The 20,823-nt window shown below is 40.8% G+C and overlaps 1 protein-coding gene across 1 annotated transcript in view; it reads left to right on the top strand.

Annotated features, from left to right (window-relative positions):
• LOC145410540 (tubulointerstitial nephritis antigen-like) overlaps positions 1 to 18,704 on the top strand; it is a 61,366-nt gene extending 42,662 nt beyond the window's left edge. The window contains exons 5-11 of the mRNA XM_080280657.1: positions 8,247 to 8,430; positions 8,783 to 8,943; positions 9,829 to 9,963; positions 10,699 to 10,804; positions 13,661 to 13,763; positions 14,436 to 14,581; positions 15,097 to 18,704. Coding sequence (XP_080136783.1) covers positions 8,247 to 8,430; positions 8,783 to 8,943; positions 9,829 to 9,963; positions 10,699 to 10,804; positions 13,661 to 13,763; positions 14,436 to 14,581; positions 15,097 to 15,339 — 1,078 coding nt within the window. The 3' untranslated portion in view covers positions 15,340 to 18,704. The remainder of the gene's footprint in view (positions 1 to 8,246; positions 8,431 to 8,782; positions 8,944 to 9,828; positions 9,964 to 10,698; positions 10,805 to 13,660; positions 13,764 to 14,435; positions 14,582 to 15,096) is intronic.
• The last annotated feature ends 2,119 nt before the right edge of the window (positions 18,705 to 20,823 follow it).

The following is a 20,823-nucleotide window of genomic DNA, read 5'->3' as shown; positions in this document are numbered from 1 at the left end:
TTAAAGAGAATATCAAGATGTCTGTGTACTGTCTGTCTATATCTGTCTGTTTATATCGTTCTGTTCATCTGTCATTCTTTCTATCTATCTGACTATCATTCTGTCTTTCTGTCTATCTGTCTATCATTCTGTCTATCGTTCTGTCTATTTATATATCTATCTGTCTGTCTACCTGTTTCTGTCTATCTGTCTATGTACCTGTCTGTAAGTCTGTCTGTCTGTCTGTTTGTATGCCTGTCTGTCCATCTATCTACACACCGTAAATATCCAGATGTAATTGGCATAATAAATCGCCTTTAAAAGTTGCCACGAATCTCCAATATCACCAAGAATGAGAGAAAGAGAGAGAGAGAGAGAGAGAGAGGAAGAATGTCTAAGGAAAACACGCTGATCCCATTCGTCTTCATCAACCTCCATATATTTCTTTTGGCTTCAAGTGTCTCGCCTATTCTAGTCTCTTGATTTTGTGGCAGTTGACGTAGTGATAGACCTAACGTAACTATTCTTAACGTTAACTAACCTAACCAAACTCAATCTAACCTTACCCTGCCCAACCCAACCTATCCTAACCTTATCTAACGTGACCTAACTTATCATTAGCTTATTTAGTCTAGCCCAACCCAGCCTCAGTCAAGTCATACCAACCTAACCTAACCTAACCTAACTTGACCTAACCTTACCTCACTCAGCCCAGTCTAACCGAACTGAACTCTTCCTCACCCAGCCTAAACCAAACCAAACTAACCTAACATAACCTAACTTGGCCTAGCCTTACTTTTCCTAACCCCACGTAACCCAGCTAACCTCACCCAGCCGAAGCCAATCAAACCTAACCTCACCCAACCCAACCCAACCCAGCCTCAGCTCACCAAAACAGAAACAACACACTGGTCTCGTTCATCACCATCACGCAGCACATACATTACGGTTCCCCTCATGTGTGTGTGTGACCTATTCCTCCTCATGTGTGTGTGTGTGTGTGTGTGTGGTGTATTCTGGGCAGAGTTGCGTAATATTAGCACTTAGAGCGGATTTAGAGCGAATTTGTGTTGCCATTATTTGATTTCGGGTGATGGAAATTGAGCTGGGTTTCTGGATACGCAGCTCCTGCATATTTCTATTTTATTTTTATGTATTTTCTTTTTTTACTTAAAGGAAGACCAACCTTACTTAGTTCAGTTTGATTTAGAGCCACATCTCTTAGAGATATCTGATATTAGATGATATATAAGTGACGTGCAGATATAACTTAACAGAATATTATAAGAGTTAATAGTCTTAACTCCTTCATTTAAACTGGTGGGTAGATTTGACTGCTATAGTTCATTAACTTGAACTTGGCCTAAATTTTCATCCTTTTGCACCTTATTTCACGTAGCTAAGTGGCAGAACAAAACAGTACTGTGGCTGTACATCCTACCTGTAGCACTTCTTCGTGACTAGCATCATATTCTTGTGTTAATCTATTGTTATAACTCGGCATTCAAGATGGGAGATGACAATTTTAGGCCAAAATAAAGTGAACTGAGTATATCCAAGAAGTCCCATTCTTACCTCATAACTTAAGACTCGTAGAAGTTATCCAACCAAGGTCCATACTCTCGTAAGGTAAGGAGGCCCCCTAACGCCTGTTCTTTAGCGATTTATTTTCAAACCACCCATTATCATCCTCTTCTTTGCTTCTTATACCTTTTCAGTATTGACATAGGTGGCATGAATACCACACAAGAATACAGAAACGGAGCAGACTCAGAAATAAACCGGTCAGGAAGAGGTGTTAGTAAGCTTCCTAACCGCATCAGAGTACCACCTCAGGATATTGCATTGAGGTGAAAAAAGACTGACTATAGTGGTTAGAACACGCTAATCGGAAGACGTGCCCGTGCTCCAAAGGGTTAAGCCGTAACTGACAAGGATAGACAGGTTCATAATTGTCACTGGCTTTGATCGATGGTGTAAGGTAATTGAATTTTTGGACCTAGTTGTCATTGTGTAAATACCGAGTGATTGTGTGTGTGTGTGTGTGTGTGTGTGTGTGCAAGGAATCTATCTCGTGAATGAGTATACCTTAATCTGTGTGTGTGTGTGTGTGTGTGTGTGTGTGTGTGTGTGTGTGTGTGTGTGTGTGTGACTATATATAACACTCATTACAGTATCTTACCGCATGACTTGTTGCCTGGCTCTCTCTCTCTCTCTCTCTCTCTCTCTCTCTCTTACACACACACACACACACACACATAAACGCAGAGCTACGACGGGCTACATTACCATAAATCTTCGTAAATCCAACTGTGAACTGCAAGACGAACAAATATTTTACTTTGAATTCTGTATAGCTTTTCACATCGATGGCGTAACTCCCTCTCTCTCTCTCTCTCTCTCTCTCTCCTAGGACGTGACTATAACCGGTATGTTTTCACTTGACGGACTTGAGCAAATCCCTTAAAAACTAAGTCGTGGTTTAATTTTTCTCGGTGATCTTTAGTTTTGAGGTAGAAACGTGTCTCCTTGGTTACTAGTCAAATCGAGCCTCCTCTCTGAATACATTTGGCCATCAACTGAGCTGGATAGGGTTAGGGATCTTTGGCTAGAACAAATGCGCCAGAGGGAAGGTAATATCTAGGCCGACTAAAGTGAAAAATCTCTTGGAATGAAATTAATTGTATAACGTTAGTAAGAAAAAAATAAAAACGTCCTCATGTTAAAGGGGTAAATAAAAATAATCCACACAACTGGTTCATTTGTAAATCTAAAACATACTCACCAGAAAAAAGAGCCAAACGGGAAGTCGAGATGACGTTAACAAAGTAGACTTGCCAACAGCCGTAGCATGACAGTCGTATCTCCTTCAGGACGCTGACGTAGGCTTTATATTATTTATTTATTTAATTTACAACCATCGGGCGATTAAATTCTACGTAGGAAACTTTCTGACCTGGAAAAGTTAGATATACAGTTGCCTTCATTAACCTTCTCAGAACAAAGAGTTTCCTTCGCTGAATAAAATCGCTTGGAGGTGGCAAGAGGTAATTTAGAAAAGGTTGCAGTGATATCAGCTGAAGAAACTAACAGCAAACAAGCTCCACCACGTAATGAAACGCGGAAAAATTAAACAGTAACATAAAATATCGCTAATCTCTAATCTGGATCGAATGAGGTAATCAGAGAGCCATGGGAGAAAACGGAGATGGCGTAACCGAGGGGAGACTTGGCCAAAACTTCAATAACACGCTTACCCTTGGATGACATTACCCACATCTGTCACCAGCAGACGGGACTGTCACACTGGCTATTAATACACCCTAATACACCCTACCCACTCAACCACGGACTACATACACCCTACCACACACCCTAATGCACCCTACCGACTCACAACAACATCACTCTCCTCCACACCCTACCCTACTCACTCATGCACGGTCCCATACACCAAACCCCACACCTTAATACACCCTGCCCACTCATGCACAGCCCCATACACCCTACCTCACAACCCCAACACCCTACCTCTGTCATTCCCGCCATGAAAACAGGGATGCGTGAGGGTAGAGATGTAAAAGTGAAATAATCAGTCATATATTCACTTAATTGGCGACAGTTAAGGAGTGACCAGTGATCGAGTTGGTTTTTGTGTATGTAATGTGTGAGGTCTGAAGTGCCCCGAAATAGACACAAACTGTGCATTGTGTGTGTGTGTGTGTGTGTGTGTGTGTGTGTGTGTGTGAGAGAGAGAGAGAGAGAGAGAGAGAGAGAAAGAAAAAGAGAAATTCGATTCGATTTGGGTGCAGGTCGATCAGAGGTGAGGGTCTTGGGTCAAGGTCAAATCTCTCTCTCTCTCTCTCTCTCTCTCTTTCTCAATCAGATCTTACAATCCATAGTGGTATTCTACCTCAGTGGCTCAGTTTTATCTAACTTGAATAATTTCGTTTGTAGAACTGAAAATAATTACGGAAGCTAAATCTACGTAATAACACCTCCCTCTTTCGTTGAAGTGTTGATTTTTTTTATTTTATCTAAGAATCAGAATAGTGTTATAAATAATCATTGCACTGCACGTCACTCAGAGGCTTTCAGTGTCATCAACATTCCACGCTTATGCCCTCACACACTTGTAAACATTGAGCAGCATGCCAAGTTTTCATTCCACGCGCATTTTATTTTTATTTTTTTTAGACAAGATGATTCACCTATATATACTCGTACGTGCCCATAATTCTATCAAAGATTGCACATTAAAAAAAAAAAGACTATTGACCAAAATAAAGAAAAATGCACACAAAAACAACTGCACGAAAATTAATTGTTGTGTAGACATCGTGAGCATTGTCTTCAAAAATTGTCAGCAAGCACTTAACTGTTATTAGAGTGATTATTAAAATAACATAATTACGAAAAAGAAAACGATCTGTAAGAAGAGCCAACTGTTATGGAGACCCGCTTATCTCGTGAGTTAGCTAAAATACTTTATACATGCCCTCCCTGGCCTCACTTTCGGCGCGTCCATCTCCTTGACACCCAGCACCTGTTTTCCCGCCAAGATGGTTTATCATTTGGCAGGAAGGGAAGTGCTTGAGCCACTTTATGACTACGCGAATAATAGCCTGGGGGAAGTATTTATCAGGGAGTGCGAAGTAGGAATGGCGCAGGTTCAAAATGGCATCCTGTACCATGGGGTACATGAGAATTTGCGCGAAAACGGTTGCAATGCCCAGTTCAAAGCATATGAACTAAAAGACCTTCGCTATTCAAGTGCAGTACTACTCGCAAAGTCTTACTAACCTTCGTAGGAGTCGCAAAAGCAAACCGCAAATATATCGATTTTGTTCTTTCTTCTTAATCAATCATAACTTCAAAACAAAAAGGCGGACGCGAGCGTGCTATATACCAAAGCGCTGCTTGTCAAGTGTATATGTTTCTTTTCATGTTTAAAATAGTATTTAGGCTACGGTTCGCTAGTTACGGCCTGCAAACCGCATCGCGATTACACGTAAGTACAGTACGCCATTTTGCTTAATATTGGTTAGTTACAGCTCGCCTGCAGTTAAAGAACGTACCAAAACACTTATTTTCACTCTTATTTTAGTCTTTCAGTATGCTATGCATGTAACAATCCAAATCTAACCCTTGCTTTATGCATAATTATACTCCCACAAATGATCATAAACTACAAAACAAAAATTTTCCCCTGAAATGATTGTTAAAATGTAGGAATGGCAAAGGTGCACAGATAAAAGATAAAAAAACACAGAAACAACAGAGCATTCAGGATGGGAGGAGATTTGGAGACCTATACCCATTACTACATTTCACACTTTAGCCACAGACCTGTAGCTGGTGGAGTGTAGTAATGGGTACAGGTCTCCAAACCTCCTCCCATCCTGAATGCTCTGTTGTTTCTGTACTTTTTAAAATATTTTATCTGTGCACTTTTGCCATTCCTTCTTCTTAACAATCATTTTAGATGTTTTTTTCTTGTCATGAATATTTACCCCATCAATATGATGTATTTTCTTTGGTTCATTATAATCTGGTAATTTTCGTCCTTTTGCAGCCTATTTCCCGTAGTTCAGTGGCAGAATAAGACAGTTTTACGGCTCTGCATCTTTTCCCTTGCACATCTTCGTGATTAGCACCATATTCCAGTGTTAATCTGTTGTTAGAGAAGTTCAGTTTGGAGGTGGCAGCTTTACGCCTAGTTAAAGTGAAAAGTATAAGATTTTTTTTTTTTTTTTTTTTTTTTTTTTTTGTCCCACATTTTATTTACCTCAGGAGAGACTTTGCACTGGAGGGGTTATTTACTTGTATATTCAAAGGCTGGGTTTAGGAGAGCTCATAAATACGGCATCTGTTTTCTGTAACCCCTTCTCTTCGATAACCTGTTCCTGCATCTTATTCTTGTTGCCACCAGACGACTACATTCAACTTGGGAAGGCTCTCTACTAGTAAAGGAGTTAATGAAGACTATCGACTCCTCTCGTTCAAAAATCCATCCTAATGCAAGAATAAACTAACACGTCGTTGTGGTTGTAGTAGTAGTAATAGTAGTAGTAGTGGTGATAGTAGTAGCAGTTGTTGTTGTTGTTGTTGGTTTTGGTGGTGGTGGTGATAATGATGATGATGATGATAATGTTGATGTTGTTGCGCCAGATTCTTGCAAAACGTGAACCCAGTGAACCGGATGCTGAAATTGTCATCCTGCAGTCCACCATCCTCCTTTCTGGGGGATAGGGAGGGAGTTGAGGGACGTTTGCATAACCAGGCAGAGGAGCCGCACGGTTGAATAAGTGCCACCACATGAAGGCGTCCCTCTTCAGCGCGTCTAGTAAAGAAATAAAACGCATGGGTGAATATGCAAGCACCACAGACGTCCAATGATGCAGAGTAAAAACGCTTCGAAATTAGCGAGGCTTCTAGTGTTTCAGGCAAAATTATTTGGGTCTTATCTTTTGACAGTAAATATTCAGAGGCCTGTTAATGTGCCAGTGTCGTATGTCTGGTTGCGTTTATTTCACGTTAGATTAGCTGTGTTTATTTGGCATTTAGATCTGTTTATTTGACGCTTAGCTGTGTTTATTTGGCGTTTAGCCGTCTTTATTTGACGTTTAGCCGTGTTTTTTGACGTTCAGCTGCGTTTATTTGATGTTTAGCTGCGTGTATTTCACGTTAGTTTGGTTGCGTTTGTTTGAATTTTGCTGCGTTATTTGACGTTCAGCTCCGTATATTTGACGTTAAGCTGCGTATATTTGGGATTAGTATAGTTGCGTTTATTTCACGTTAGTTTGGTTCCGTTTATTTCGCGTCAGTTTAGTTGTGTTTATTTGACACTAGTTTAGCTGCGTTTGTTTGGCATTAGTTTAGCCGCATTTATTATACGTTTTACTGCATTCATTTGTGTCAATTTATAGCGTGGTGGAGCCAAGATTAAGCGTTGAATGGTGGCATTTTCCTTGTCTAAATAATTCACAGGCAATTAATAGCTCTTTGTTTTAGAGATTTTTGAGAGAGAGAGAGAGAGAGAGGGTGAGGGAGAGAAGAGGGGAGGGGAGTAAAGTGGGAGAGAGATAAAGACGGTGAAGAAGGGAGTCGGAGAAAGATCTAAGGAGAGAGAGAGAGAGAAAGAAAGAAAGAATTATTAACCATTTTGGCAGCGGAGATCTCCCTCAGGTGGATAAAATAATCTAGGTACGTGGCAAGGACGACTAGATAAAACTGACAATAATAGTAATAATAATAATGATGATAATAATAATAATAATAATAATAATAATAATAATAAAAGTAGTAGTAGTAGTAGTAGTAGGAGGAGGAGGAGGAGGAGGAGGAAAAAGCTGAGAGAATGAGTGAAAGAGAGGAAGTAAAGGGAAAAGGATGAGGTGAGAAAATGAGAGAGAGAGAGGGAGGGAGGGAGGAAAGTATTAGAAAGTGAAGGGAAGGAGTGCAGGAGAGAATGCAAAAGATGATGGTGAACTGAGAAAGGGAAAGGAGGATAGAAGGAGGGACACTAAGAGAAAGAAGGAAGGGTAGACTAAAAGAAGGAGGAAGGAAATAAGGAAAAAATGCAAGGAAGGAAAGTGAAAAAAATGAGGGAAGATAGCAGTGGAAATGAAAAGAAAGGACGGGGAATGATGGAAGGATACTGAGAGAGAGAGAGAGAGAGAGAGAGAATGAGAGAGGATAGTAAAACAGTGAATGGAGAAGGAAAATAAAAGGAAGCAGAGGGGGACAGCGAAGGAAGAGAGAGGGAGAGAGAGAGAGGGAAATCAGTGATGCTCCCCATTCCTCCCTTTATCAACGTTGGGGTGATTGAGAGGCAGCCATTGCGTCACTCACAGCCGCCATATTGCCACACCCACCCGTCTCTCTCTCTCTCTCTCTCTCTCTCTCTCACACACACACACACACACACACACACACACACACAATTCATGAAGGCATTGTCCCTAGCTTGGGTAGGCGACTGCATAATATAGTCATCTTTTTTTTTTTTCCTGTCTTGGTGTTGGATTTTAGCTTTCAATTTCTCCTCTAATTATTATTCAGCTTTGGCTTGAATATGTTGTTTCATTATGTTATTATTATTATTTTTTTAATTTTGCCAATAGCAGTAGTAGTATTTATTACAAGAATAGCTAATAATAATAATAATAATAATAATAATAATAATAATAATAACATTAATAATAATAATAATAATAATAATAATAATGCCATCACTACTACTTCTATCATCATCATCATCACAGTAAGTGCCACGAGGGGAGGATAGAGTGTGAGGAAGACGTGTGTATGGTGCAGGAGAACCTGATCAACAGAATCAACAGAAGGCCTCGTCTGGCGTGGAGGGCCAGCAACTACTCCATGTTCTGGGGAAGGAAGGCCTCGGAGGGATTCACGTATAGGACCGGTACGCATTCGCCTGAGACACTGGTAAGAGGGAGTTAGTTTTCATTTTTTCTTTCTACGTCATTTGCTCTCTTTCCTAATAAATAGAGTGGTTGATAACGTGATTGATTAATTGATTGATTGATAGACATTACATTCAGTTCTTTTCCTGCTTCTCCTCTCTTCCGCTCAATCGTGAACCATACTTGTTCCGTTTTTGTGCTGTTTCCGTGGGCACATCAGCGAATTACACGTGAAAACCCGCTGTATTAATATGTGAAGTAGTGTTTGTGTGATGATGATGATGATAATGATGATGATGATGATAATAATAATAATGATGATGATAATGATGGTGGTGATGATGATAATATTGATTTCTCCTCCACCCACACAGTCCATGCGTATGTACCCCATCCTCCTCCGCCCCGACTTCATCCCCCGGGAATTCGACGCGCGTACCAAGTGGGAATGGCGTAACCTCATCTCCGGCGTCAGTGACCAGGGCTGGTGCGGGGCCTCCTGGGCCTTCTCCACGCTGGGGGTGGCGCAGGACAGGTACACTTGAGCGCACAAGTTCGTGGTACACCAGCTTGAAGTGTCAGTCGTTATGCCTGTGTTCTCGTTGGTTAAGGAGGCTCCCTAACCACTCTTCCTTAGCGATTTATTTGCCAAACTGTCCATTAATATCTTCATATTTGCTTCTTATGTCTTTTTAATGTCGACATAGATGACATGAAAAACACACAAGAATGCAGTGAAAAAGCAGAATCAGAAATAAATCGGTATAGAAGAGGTGTTAGTAAGCTAGACATAATTCTCTTAGGGTAAGGAAGCTCCCTAGCACCTCTTCTTTAGCGATTTCTTTTTGGACATGATTGGTTAATATCCCTTTGCACGTTATTCATGCAGAGTATGGCGATATTAGATAGATATATGTAACACGGAGATGGACTCTAAGGTGTGGTGGGCAAAATAAGTTGCTTAGGAAAAGGTTTTAGGGAGCTTCCTTAACCGACGAGAATGCGGGCCCTAGAGCCGTATTATAAGTGGCATAGGAGGATTCGCAGCACCTATTAGTAAGCGATTTATTCCTCATATTACACCACACCTTTCAGTAGTCAGGAGGCATTAAATCCAAATCTTCCTCTTTCCTATCTGCCTTATCCTATTCGTGTAGGCAGTAGGCATTAATCCCTTATCTTCCTCATCCCTGTCTGCCTTATCATCCTCTTCCCTGTCTGTGTCCCACGCGTAGTCAGTAAGCAGTAATCCCAAATCTTCCTTTTTCCTGTCTGTCTTCCTCGTGTAGTCAGCAGGTATTAATTCTAAATTTTCCTCTTTCCTGTCTGCCTTATCCTCCTCATGCTGTCAGTAGGCACCCAAATCAGTACCCCTCGTGTGGTAAGTAGGTGTTAATCCCAGATCTTCTCCACGCGCCAGGATAGCCATCGAGACGGCCGGCAACGAGACGGCGATTCTCTCCGCACAACACCTGCTGAGCTGCGATCGCCAAGGCCAGAGCGGGTGTAGGGGCGGGCATGTGGAATACGCCTGGCAGTTCCTCCGGCGGATAGGGTAGGTTGGAGAGAACGTAGGGGTCGTATTGAACCGTTTTCTTTATTTTTATATTATTCTTGCTAACTCCTCTTTCTTTATTTTATTTTTATATTCTTGCTACCTCTAGACGATTTTCCTCAGCTTAAGGGAGACTTTTTCGAACTGGAGATATTGCAGTCCCTAAGTACTCCATGTTTTGTGCTGTTATATTAACCCTAAATTGCATAGTTATTCCATGTTTAAACGAGGAAAAAAACAGAGACATGGGGGGGGGGGAGTTCTGTACGTTCATTGTTCTTAATAGAAGAATAAAAAAAAAACTTCCTTCTGTTCCTAAAAACAATGAAAAGACTGAAAGAAAAAGAAACAATTACGGCAGGGAATTCATTAGTTTTGTCTGTGAATTTCAACCCTCCCTGGCTTGTCTTCCTTTGGGCCATATCCGCCTCACTCATGATCATTTCCACTCTGTTCACAATCTAACTGCTCATGATCATCCGTCACTTTTATTACTCGTCTGTACTCCAGCACCTTCTCTCAGTTTTTCCCTTTCTTTCCGCAACGACAGCCTCCATAGATCATCTGTTTCCCGGGTGACTTTCCCATCGTTTACATTTCCACAATTATCACTTTTCTTATTGCTCTTCATCATCCATTTAATGTAGTTATTCCCCCCGCTTCCTTCTGCCTTAGTGCCACGGAGCCATATTATGCTTAGATGCCAGTTCTTCATCATTACTTCCTTCCTTTCAGGACGGTGCAGGAATCTTGCTTCCCGTACCGTAGTGGCGCCGCTGGTAATGTCCCGGCCTGCCCAAGGGGACGGACGCGGCGTTCTGTACGATGTGCCTCAAATAGGGTCAGTCGCGAGAGAGAGAGAGAGAGAGAGAGAGAGAGAGTCCTTTACAGTGTTGTCCAAACTTTTTTGCCTATTGAACCCCATGTTACCTTCTACAATTAAATACCCCCATGACTGATTAAACTCAGTGTTTGGAAAGACAATGCATATTATATTAAAAGTTCGCTTAATTTGAGTGCTGGACAATAAGTTATTATTCAGTATACTAAAGGAAAAAGGCTAACGAAATAACATAAAAATGCTTGAAAATTACTTTCAATTCAATGTGAAATGTGGGGTTGATGTTCACTGATGATTCTTGCCATTCTGGGCGGTAGAGAGGCTACTGCAGTGATCACGCGTTGTTCCATATTTATATTAATTTGCTTCTCTGTTTTGATAACGCTCATTGCAGAGAGAGAGGCTTCACAAAGGTAGGTAGCCAAGACCCAAAGGGCACAAGGTTTTCCAAAGCCTTTTTTTCTTAGGTCAAGGTGCTCCTTTACACAGCTCCAAAACCGTGTGACGTTTGAGCTTTCAAATACCAGTTTAAGGCCACGGTCTGAACACACTTCTAACGGTGCTTCCTGAAGGCAAGTGGGAAGTTTCATATTATTTTCAGATAGGAGGTCTGGATTTCTAACCCAGTCCATCTGTACAGATCTCTCACTTATGTCAGGAAAGTAAGATTTAAAAAAACAAATAAGGTTGGTCAAATGTTCCACAATAACTGGTTTCACACTCACTCATTCATCATTGTTACTGGAAAAATAATCATTGACAGAGGAGAACAGGTAATATATCCCCCAGACCATATCTTCTTCCACAACTCTGTTTTCTTGTGAAAACCTCCAACCTTATCATACAAGTTGTGAATGTTTGTATCATTGCCCTGCAGACAAATTTAGCTCATTCAGTTTGGTAAATATGTCTGCAAGACATGCCAGTTGTGCAAGCCAAGTAGTTTTCCAAACACATGGCAAATGGAGATTCATTTTCTGATAAAAAGGAGCCTACCTCACCTCGCAACTCGAACAACCTGGCGAGTACCCTCCCTCTCAACAGCCAGCGCACCTCTGTGTGCAATAATAGCTTTGTGAGCTCAGACTCTATGTTTTCGCACAGTCTATGAAACAGGTGAGCATTAAGTGGTCTTGACTTTATAAATGTGATTACTTTGACTCCATCATTCAATATCCTATGCAACTCTGAAATCAGTTTTTTGGATGGTAATGATTCTCTGTGGATAATGCAACAAGTCCTCTCCATATCAGGATTTTCCTTCTTAATCCATGCAATGAGTCGTTCACATTGCCGGTCATGGATGCAGTAGCGTCTGTACACACGCTAATGCAAGATTTCCAACTAAGCCCTTGTTGAGAAAAGAACTGATTAATCACATTAAAAATGGCATCCCCAGTTGTGTGTTCTTCTAATTTTTTGCAAAAAAGTACATGTTCAATGTATCACAAATGAGAAAGTTGAACCTGTCCACTGACGTCAGTCGATTCGTCAGGCTGAAGTGAAAAAAAAACTGGCTTGTTCTCAGCTTAGTCACAACTTGATCAATAATATCTGTAATATCAGTACTCATTTTATTTACCCTTCGAGGAACAGTTTGGTGTGACAAAGGAACAGCCTATAGTTGGTCAGCTGCCCTTTCACCTAGCATTTTTTTTAGCCATCACAACTGCGGCTAGCAATATCAGTTCTTCACCTCCATTAGATGGCTTTTTAGCTTTAGCAACCAATAAAGCTACAGCTAAAGATGCTTTCAGAGCTTTGCATGATGTTCTGGAGGCTTAGTTAATTGTTGTCTGGGAACACTTAAAATCAGAAAGCTTTCATTTAAAAAATTCCGCCAGTTTGCCAACATGACACTGACTTTGGGGGTGAACTGGTTTCATACTACTGTTGTCCAACCTCTCTCAACAAAAGAAGCACAGAGCTTCCGGAGGATCAGAATTCGTACAAGTAAGTCCAAAACACAGTTTTCCTTGTATTCCCGATATTTAGGTAGATCAGTTTTCATTTTCTTCACAGCTGCTTAATTTCCTTCACTTGCATTGATGCTGCGACTGCTACAGCTATCACGTTTTAACCATCTATCCATAGTTCTTACTGTTAAAGAAATAGCTGTGTCTCTAAGCTTACATGTGAATTTGAAAAAGAGATGTTCACACTTTCACTCCTAAGACGAAACTGAGCAAGAGTGACTCGAGCGAGGAGTTCAGCGTTGTTCCCGTAAGCGTCCTGTCCCGTTTCCTCTCCCTCCCCTCTACTACCATCTCCCCTCAGTTTTATTTCTCGTTCATTTTAAATCTTACTCTTTTCTTGTCACTCACTTAATTTGGAAACTGTGTAAGTGTTGTGGTCATTCAGTTATTTTATATTCTTAAACAGTCACCCATGCACACATACATATGCTCAGTAAAGTTACTGATCCAAGATCCATATGACCTGTATGTCACACAGTTTGAAAAAAAATATATATACATATATAATTTTTCATTATCTACTCACGTACCCCTTTGAGTAATGCTGCGTACCCCCAGGGGCACACACCCCAGTTTGGACAACACTGCTTTACTCTGTGGTGTTTATCAATCTCTCATTTTTCAGTACAGCACCAGTTGTATGATGATGTGATGATAATAATAATAAAAATAATAATAACATGAGTAATAATAAACTTCTGATAGGTAAGCATATATTTCTGACAGAATCGCGAGTGTTGTTATTATTTTTGTTGTTGGTGATGGTGATTGAAGTATCTGATGCTGCTGCTACTCTTGCTGTGTTGTTGTTGTTGTTGTTGTTACATCCTCTGTTTAAACTGACCTCGCCTGACCTTAGCTGACCTCTGACTCCCAACAGATCCTATACCGAGATGATTTTTACTTCGTGGAGCCATCTTATAGGATCTCTGGCAAGGAGGAGGACATCCAGTGGGAGATCATGCAGAATGGCCCCGTGCAGGGTGGGTGAGAGAGAGTGGGGAAGAGAATGTGTGTGTGTGTGTGTGTGTGTGTGTGTGTGTGTGTGCGCTATACTAGGATAAGTGGAGAGAGGAGAGAATTTGTATGTGTGTGTGTGTGTGTGTGTGTGTGTAAGACAAGGAGAGAGAGAGAGCGAATTTTGATAAACTGTAGTCTAATATCTTCCTGTTAATTTTTCAGTTTAATTAATTGTTTGCCGTAATGACCCTCGTGCGTTCAATAGGCATTCATCTAAATCTTCTTTCCTGCAGTTACGAATTTAATCTCTCTCTCTCTCTCTCTCTCTCTCTCTCTCTCTCTCAAATGCCTTAATAAAATCTGGTACAGTCGATCGGCATTTATTTAACCCTTGAGCAAAATTAACCTCTTCACATATTTCTTATTTATTTCCATTTATTCTTGCCATCCTCAGACGATTTTCTTTAGCGATTATAATTCATAAAAAACTAGTAGTGAAGAGGTTAACGAGGGCTGTATATAACCCCCCCCCCCGCTGTTCAAAATTTCCCCCTTGTGGTTTTAAAAAATTGGAGATAGCATTAATTAAATCAGATATGTGTCATCGAGGTGTTGGGGTAAATGGCCCTAATAAATATTTCGTGCAATTGGTACGTACTAATCTGTCTTTTTTTTTTTTTTTTTTTTTTTTTCAGCGATCATGAACGTGCACCGGGACTTCTTCGTGTACCGGGAAGGCATCTACACCCACACCGGTATGGAGGGGTCACAGGGGGGCGGCCCGGCTCTTCACTCGGTGCGGATACTGGGATGGGGCGAAGATAATAACGTCAAGTACTGGGTAAGTGGTGGAGAGAGAGAGAGAGAATGGGGAGAGGGAGGGAGGGGGAAGTGGAGTGCCTGAAGGTTCAGTTCTTGGTTGCTTTTTTTTTTCTTTTTTTTTTTTATGTGTCCGATTCTGGGCTAAGGCTCAGGGCCTATTTCTTGCTTGTTGTTTAATGTTTTGCAAATATGGATTATCTACTGCTATTCTTTTTATTGTTGAGTCACTGTAGTCTTTCTGGATAAGCAGCAACCACCCGTGAAGTGCCATCCCGTGATGGTCCTTTGCGGCAGACAGCGCCTCACCGCAGCGAAGCACCGGGAAGAATGAGTAAATTTATGTAGCTTACCCACCAATCCCTTCAATCCCTAGCTCTGCGCCAACTCCTGGGCCGAGAGTGGACTGAGAGCGGCTACTTCAGGATTCACATCAAGACGTTCCTGTACCCAGTCAGAAGGTCTTCATGGTCTGTAAATACTCGTAGGTGTTCGTGGTCTGTAAATCTGTCACTGTATGTAATTCTCTCCTTCCAGCTCTGTGCCAACTCCTGGGGTCGAGAGTGGGGTGAGAACGGGTACTTCAGGATTCGCCGCGGCACCAACGAATCGGACATTGAGACCTTCATCCTCTCCGTCCGTGCCAACTTCAACTCGGGCATACTGGGGGTACATAGGAGGGGCATGCGGAACCGGAGGAGGGGGAGGGGCAACAGGAGAACCAGGAACCACCCTAACAGCCTCCACAACAACCAACACCACCATGGCAACAAGTGGTAGGTCAGAGCTGCCCAGGATTTCCAGAGCTACGACCACATAAAGGACCCTGTCAGCCACCTAAACGACCTCCACAGCAACCACCACATGACAAGAAGAGCTTCCATATCAACCACCCAAAGAGTCTCCACAGCAACCAACACCGCCACCACCACCACAACAACCTGTGGTAAATCAGAGTCCCCAGAATTACCCTATCTACCATACCAAGAACTATATGAACCACACAAATACCCTCCACAGCAGCCAACACCACCTTGGCAACAAGTTGGTAGGTCAAACAGCCAAGGATTACCAGAGAAACCATACCAAGGACCAGTGCCACCTAAAACTTCCACCACCACCACCATTAATTCAAGGGAGGGGGGCGCCTTCACGTGGTGGCAACAATATATGCTAAATACAATCTCCCTTCAACCTCCTCTCTATCCATGAAGAGAAAGTTCGTGGACTGCAGGAGATGGGCATCTTTTCACATCCGAATGAGCCTGGGTCCACAACAACAACATTAAGTCGAGAATTTTGGCTACTAGTAAAACATAATCAAAGGACTTCCTGATTAAGATATGAACTCGTACGTAAATTTGAGAGGCTCTGATTATAGAAATACCATAGAGGAATAATACTTTTATTCACTCTTGCCCGTCATTGTGTATTTCATAAACAAAAATAACGAGAAACTAATACAAACTGTAGTCATATTAATAAGGCTAAAATTAAATGTATTTATTAAGATTAAGTATATTTATTCAGATTCAAAAGGGAAAGTTACAATAACAACAGAATCAGCATAAACGATGTAACTTTTATTTAGATGCTGGCATGTTTCCGGTTACAGAAACATTAATTTAAATCTGACAAAAGTGATCCCTTTTTTTTTTTTTTTATACATTTAATCTGGGCATAAACGTGACAGCCCAGTACTTGTTAACCATATATAGCCGACAAACTGTACAGGAGACATTGAAACAAATACCATTTTTTAAAGATCTTAAAGGTATAATGAAGGACGAATTTTGATTTTCGGTCTGTATTCTAAGGATGATGGTCATAGAAATACTATACTCCGTTTACTCTAACTTGGCCTAAAATTGCCATGTCACCACCTCCAATGTTGAGTGATAACAATGGACTCGTATTATAATAGCAGTCACGAAGAAGTGCTATGAAAAAGTTGTTGAACCACAGTATTGTATTCTGCCATTGAACCACGTGAAATAAGCTGCAGAAAGATAAAAATCTGGGTCAAGTTAAGGTGAAAGGATTATAGTGATAGATGCTCCCATTGTGTTCAACTGCTTCTTGTGTTGGCGTCGTTCTCTAGGTGGAGTAGATTTCGCAACACCTCTTCTTTAGCGATTTATTCTGTACATTACACCTCAGTATCCTCTTCCGTGTTATTGATGCAAACTATGTCAATATTGAAATGATATAAGTAAGAGACTAGGGAATTTAAATGTGTACCCGGTACTATATGTTAAGTATTGTGAGATGGTTTGGCCATGTGGAGGGGATGGAGAATGAGAAATTGACTAGAAGAGTGTATATTAGATAGCTGGGGAGGGAGAAGACGAAAGGGGGACCAAAGATGGAGCGATGGAGTGGAGAGGTATAATGAGAAGGGAGGGAGGTGCTAGAGGAAAGGCAGCCAAATGGCAAAGGGCAGGGCGACGTGGAGGCTATTTTTTTGTGGCCATCCTTTACAAATTAAGACGCCTGACAATAGATAGATAGATAGAATATGAAAAATAAATAGCTTGGAAGAGGTGCAACGAAATCCCCCATGCCACATAAAAATACAGCTCATAGGGTTAGGTGAATTTCAGAACACTGCCATTACTGCAGCTTTAAGGCTCTGTGTGTTTGTTTCGTGGATGCTGGAAAAATACTGATACTCGCAATGACGATCACTTAAGTGCGTGTGCTTATGGATGATTTTAGAGCAACATACACATAAGACAAATGACGATCTCTTAAGTACGTGTGTATAGGCCCTATGGATGATTTTAGAGCATTTATACATAAAGGAAGTGAAACATGTTTACGTCTTCATGGGTAATATTACATGGTATCATTTCAGAGCTTCCTTATTGCGAGGCTTAGTAGTGAATGTACTTTAAAATTAACCTGAAGTGCTGACATGGTTTGACTGAGAAATCAAAAACTGTTTAAAGCATAATATCACAGTACGGTACATAATATCTAGTGTACGTGATACCAGGCGCTCATAAGATAGCCTGCTTTATGTACTCGAGTTGAAACAACTACGCCAAGTAAATGAGACTATTTTTCTGCAAAGTTGCTGGTTCTTTTAAGTGTTGTGGTTCTTATAGAACAGCATTTTTCTCAGAAGTATGTTTCAGTTACCATGTACTGTACATTTATATCCATTACTTTCGAGTAACTTTACCAAAAATATCCATTAGCTACAAATTGAGCGAAATATCTCTCCTATCATGTTGGCACTTTATGATGGTATGAGCCAACCACCACAAGATGTTACACAATATAGCATCACATTTTGAGCTTGTATTCATGTTTAATGCCTCCGTTTTCAAAAACCCAAATCATTATGAAGTTTAAGAGAGGCAAGTGGTGCAGCATTAACAAAAATGAATGATAGTGTGCTACGGTAATGTATTTCGTTATTATCAAGATTGTGAGATTTGAAAGCCACCAGAAAAGTGTTCCAGTGCTGTAATGCCCTTTTGTTACCCTTTTTTTATTTTTTCCCCTTTGACTGATGGGAATTCTTTTGACTGGACGAAGTAATCCAGTGTGAACCTAAATGAAAATCCTATATGTACGAATAGCAGAGAAATGGTTACTTATGTAGAGTTAATCGAAGCCTTAGCCTGCTACTAGTAGGTTGTATCTTAGCAGACCAGCGAAAGAATTATTTCGACAGACAAGCAGTAATAGAAATGTGCATTTACAACAACAGTAACTAATAAGTCTTGTCATTGTAATATTAGAATTTTTAATGAGATACGAGGATAATCCGTTCGGATTGATACAATGAAGCGATCAATGTAAACTGCATCCAAACAATACTCATATCAAATCCTGTATGTAAATTAAAAATAATACTCTTGTGTTAAATGCTGTATAACCAAGGTACTGCAGTCAGGAAAATCAGTTGGATTATATTAGCCTGCTTGTAATACATGTATTGTGATTGTCACATTTTCTTAGTTTATATACTCATGATACCTTCACTCCAATGACGTGTGTTATATCTGATTCATGCTACCATCAGATGATTCTCTAGTTACTCAGCTTGGGGGACAGCATTTCAAACTGTAGAGGCGGGATAATACACTTCCTTTACCGCTTCGCTATAAGGCCACATCCACACCAAATGCTTCCTGGCGTGGGTGGGTGGGTGTGGGGGGGAGGGAAGTTTTACATCACTGTATCCTATTACCCATACAAGGTTTGGGGGAGCGTGGGGGGGCGTACACCCCTTATTTTCGGCAAATTAATCGTATAATAAAAGCAGTGTTATTTACCAGAATATATATAATAAATATTGCACGTGCCTTTGCCTATATCATTGTATTACTGTGATTGGAAGAGGTAAACTGAAAGTGAATTTTATATTTTGATTTGCTTAAATGCCTGAAGGTGTAATTCTGCCAGGAATCACCACCCCCAAACCTTTATGAAAGCACTGGAGCCAGCCCTGCAAATGGCTCTCCTGAATGCAGGTGAGAAGTTATACGGATTACAGAAATACAGAACATCCAGCTGCAACTCCCTATACTAGCGAACATTTGGTATGGACCCGGCATAAGATCTTTCCGCAAAACTTAACAGAACCATCACGAGGTAACAAGAATCAACCCACAAATGAGGTCATTGGGATCAAGGCGCAAATACCTTCTCGTCTGTTAAGGAACCTCACTACCACCTCTTGATTAGCGATTTATTTTTGGATACGGCTTGTTACTATCGATTTTTATGTTACACTGAGTATGGTGGTATTTGACTGATTTAAGTGAGACAGACGAGGATAGTAAAGGGTAGTACGCAAAATAAATTGCTTAGGGAGAGATGTTAGGGAGTTTCCTTAACCGACGAGCATACAGGCCTGAGAGATAGCGAGTCTGGCTAGGTTTGTAAATAGTTTAGGATGTTCTAGAGGAGATGAGCGTGTGGTCAGATTCAGCAATTTTATTTTTTAGTTAAACTTAATACAGTATCTGATCATTTGAGCCTCTGAAGTGATTCTGTATACATTATCCTTTCAGCTCTTCAGGCAGGGGATGTACTGTAGATGTCGTCTTATACTTTTTTTTTTTTTTTTTTTAAGGAGAAAAGATCAATTTTTCATAGGTAAGTTGGAGCTGTTCGTATTGCCTTCACTGTGGAAATTTCTCCAAAGAAAAAAGGAGTGAGACCCAATAAATAAATATATATAAATTAATAAATAAGAGAAAGCAGACTGTAAACCAAAATGAAGGGAAGTGAATTTTTAACTGTTCTTATGTGGTTCTATAAGTTATGTTCTGATATGTGATTTGCTGTTAGTTTTCAATATATATATATGTATACAAATAGGCGGTGGTTGTTTTATTTTTCCACCAAGAGAGGGATTGTTTGTTTGTCAGTGTGTGTGTGTGTGTGTGTGTGTGTGTGATAGAGAGAGTAGAGAGAGAATACCCTACGCAGAGGAAGGCCACACTAGCATGGCAGAGGTCATGGTGGATAACAATCACAGAAGTCAAGGGTGGTGCCCAAGGATAGCCTATAGACGGGGATTTTAAGGTTACAATATCCCGTAATGAGGCTTATCTTCCCCCACACTAACCCGAGGAAGGCGACACTGATGGTAGGTAGGACTACAGGTGTTACAGGAGGATATAGTTCGCTTTAACTTGGAGAAGATATTAGTCTTTTAGAAGCTTTCATGGGAAAATAATACAGTACTACGGCTCATCTTACTTTTCCTGGTATATGTTCGTGATAACCATATTCTGCTCTAGTGTTAATCTCAAAGCTTTAAAGATGGAGATGGCAATTTTTCGTCAATTTAAAGTGAAGAGTAGAGCACCCATTGACAGAAAGGAAGATGTTGTAACTATAAGGTCCCGTTTAGTAGATCAAACAATCAATAAATTATAAAACGGCTGCTTTTCTTTCTGTAACTTACAGTTTTAAGGCCCAGGGCAAGGACCGTATTTGATCATTCAAACACCAAATAACTTTCAGCTGATTGTCGATCACCCACAGCGGTGTCTTTAGACTTTCATTCATCCTTTAGCTACCATACTGCAGGTGGCGTTCCTCATGCCCCAATACCTGATTTTAGCGAGATGACAGCTGCACTTCCCACTCACTTCCCCCGTACCTCACAACCCTGTCAACATGTACCGCATGCACTGACCAGCACTCAGCCTCACCATCTCATCCTAACCATGAGATCCCGGGCTAAATTCCCAGGCTGAACACACAACAGAGATGTGACCTCCCGTTGTAATAGTC

This window comes from Coenobita brevimanus, chromosome 86, assembly GCF_032717465.1.
Source record: "Coenobita brevimanus isolate Jiangsu-jjx chromosome 86, ASM3271746v2, whole genome shotgun sequence".
NCBI lineage: Eukaryota > Metazoa > Arthropoda > Malacostraca > Decapoda > Coenobitidae > Coenobita > Coenobita brevimanus.
The sequence above is the reverse complement of the archived record's forward strand: the minus strand, read 5'-3'. Positions and strand labels throughout refer to the sequence as shown.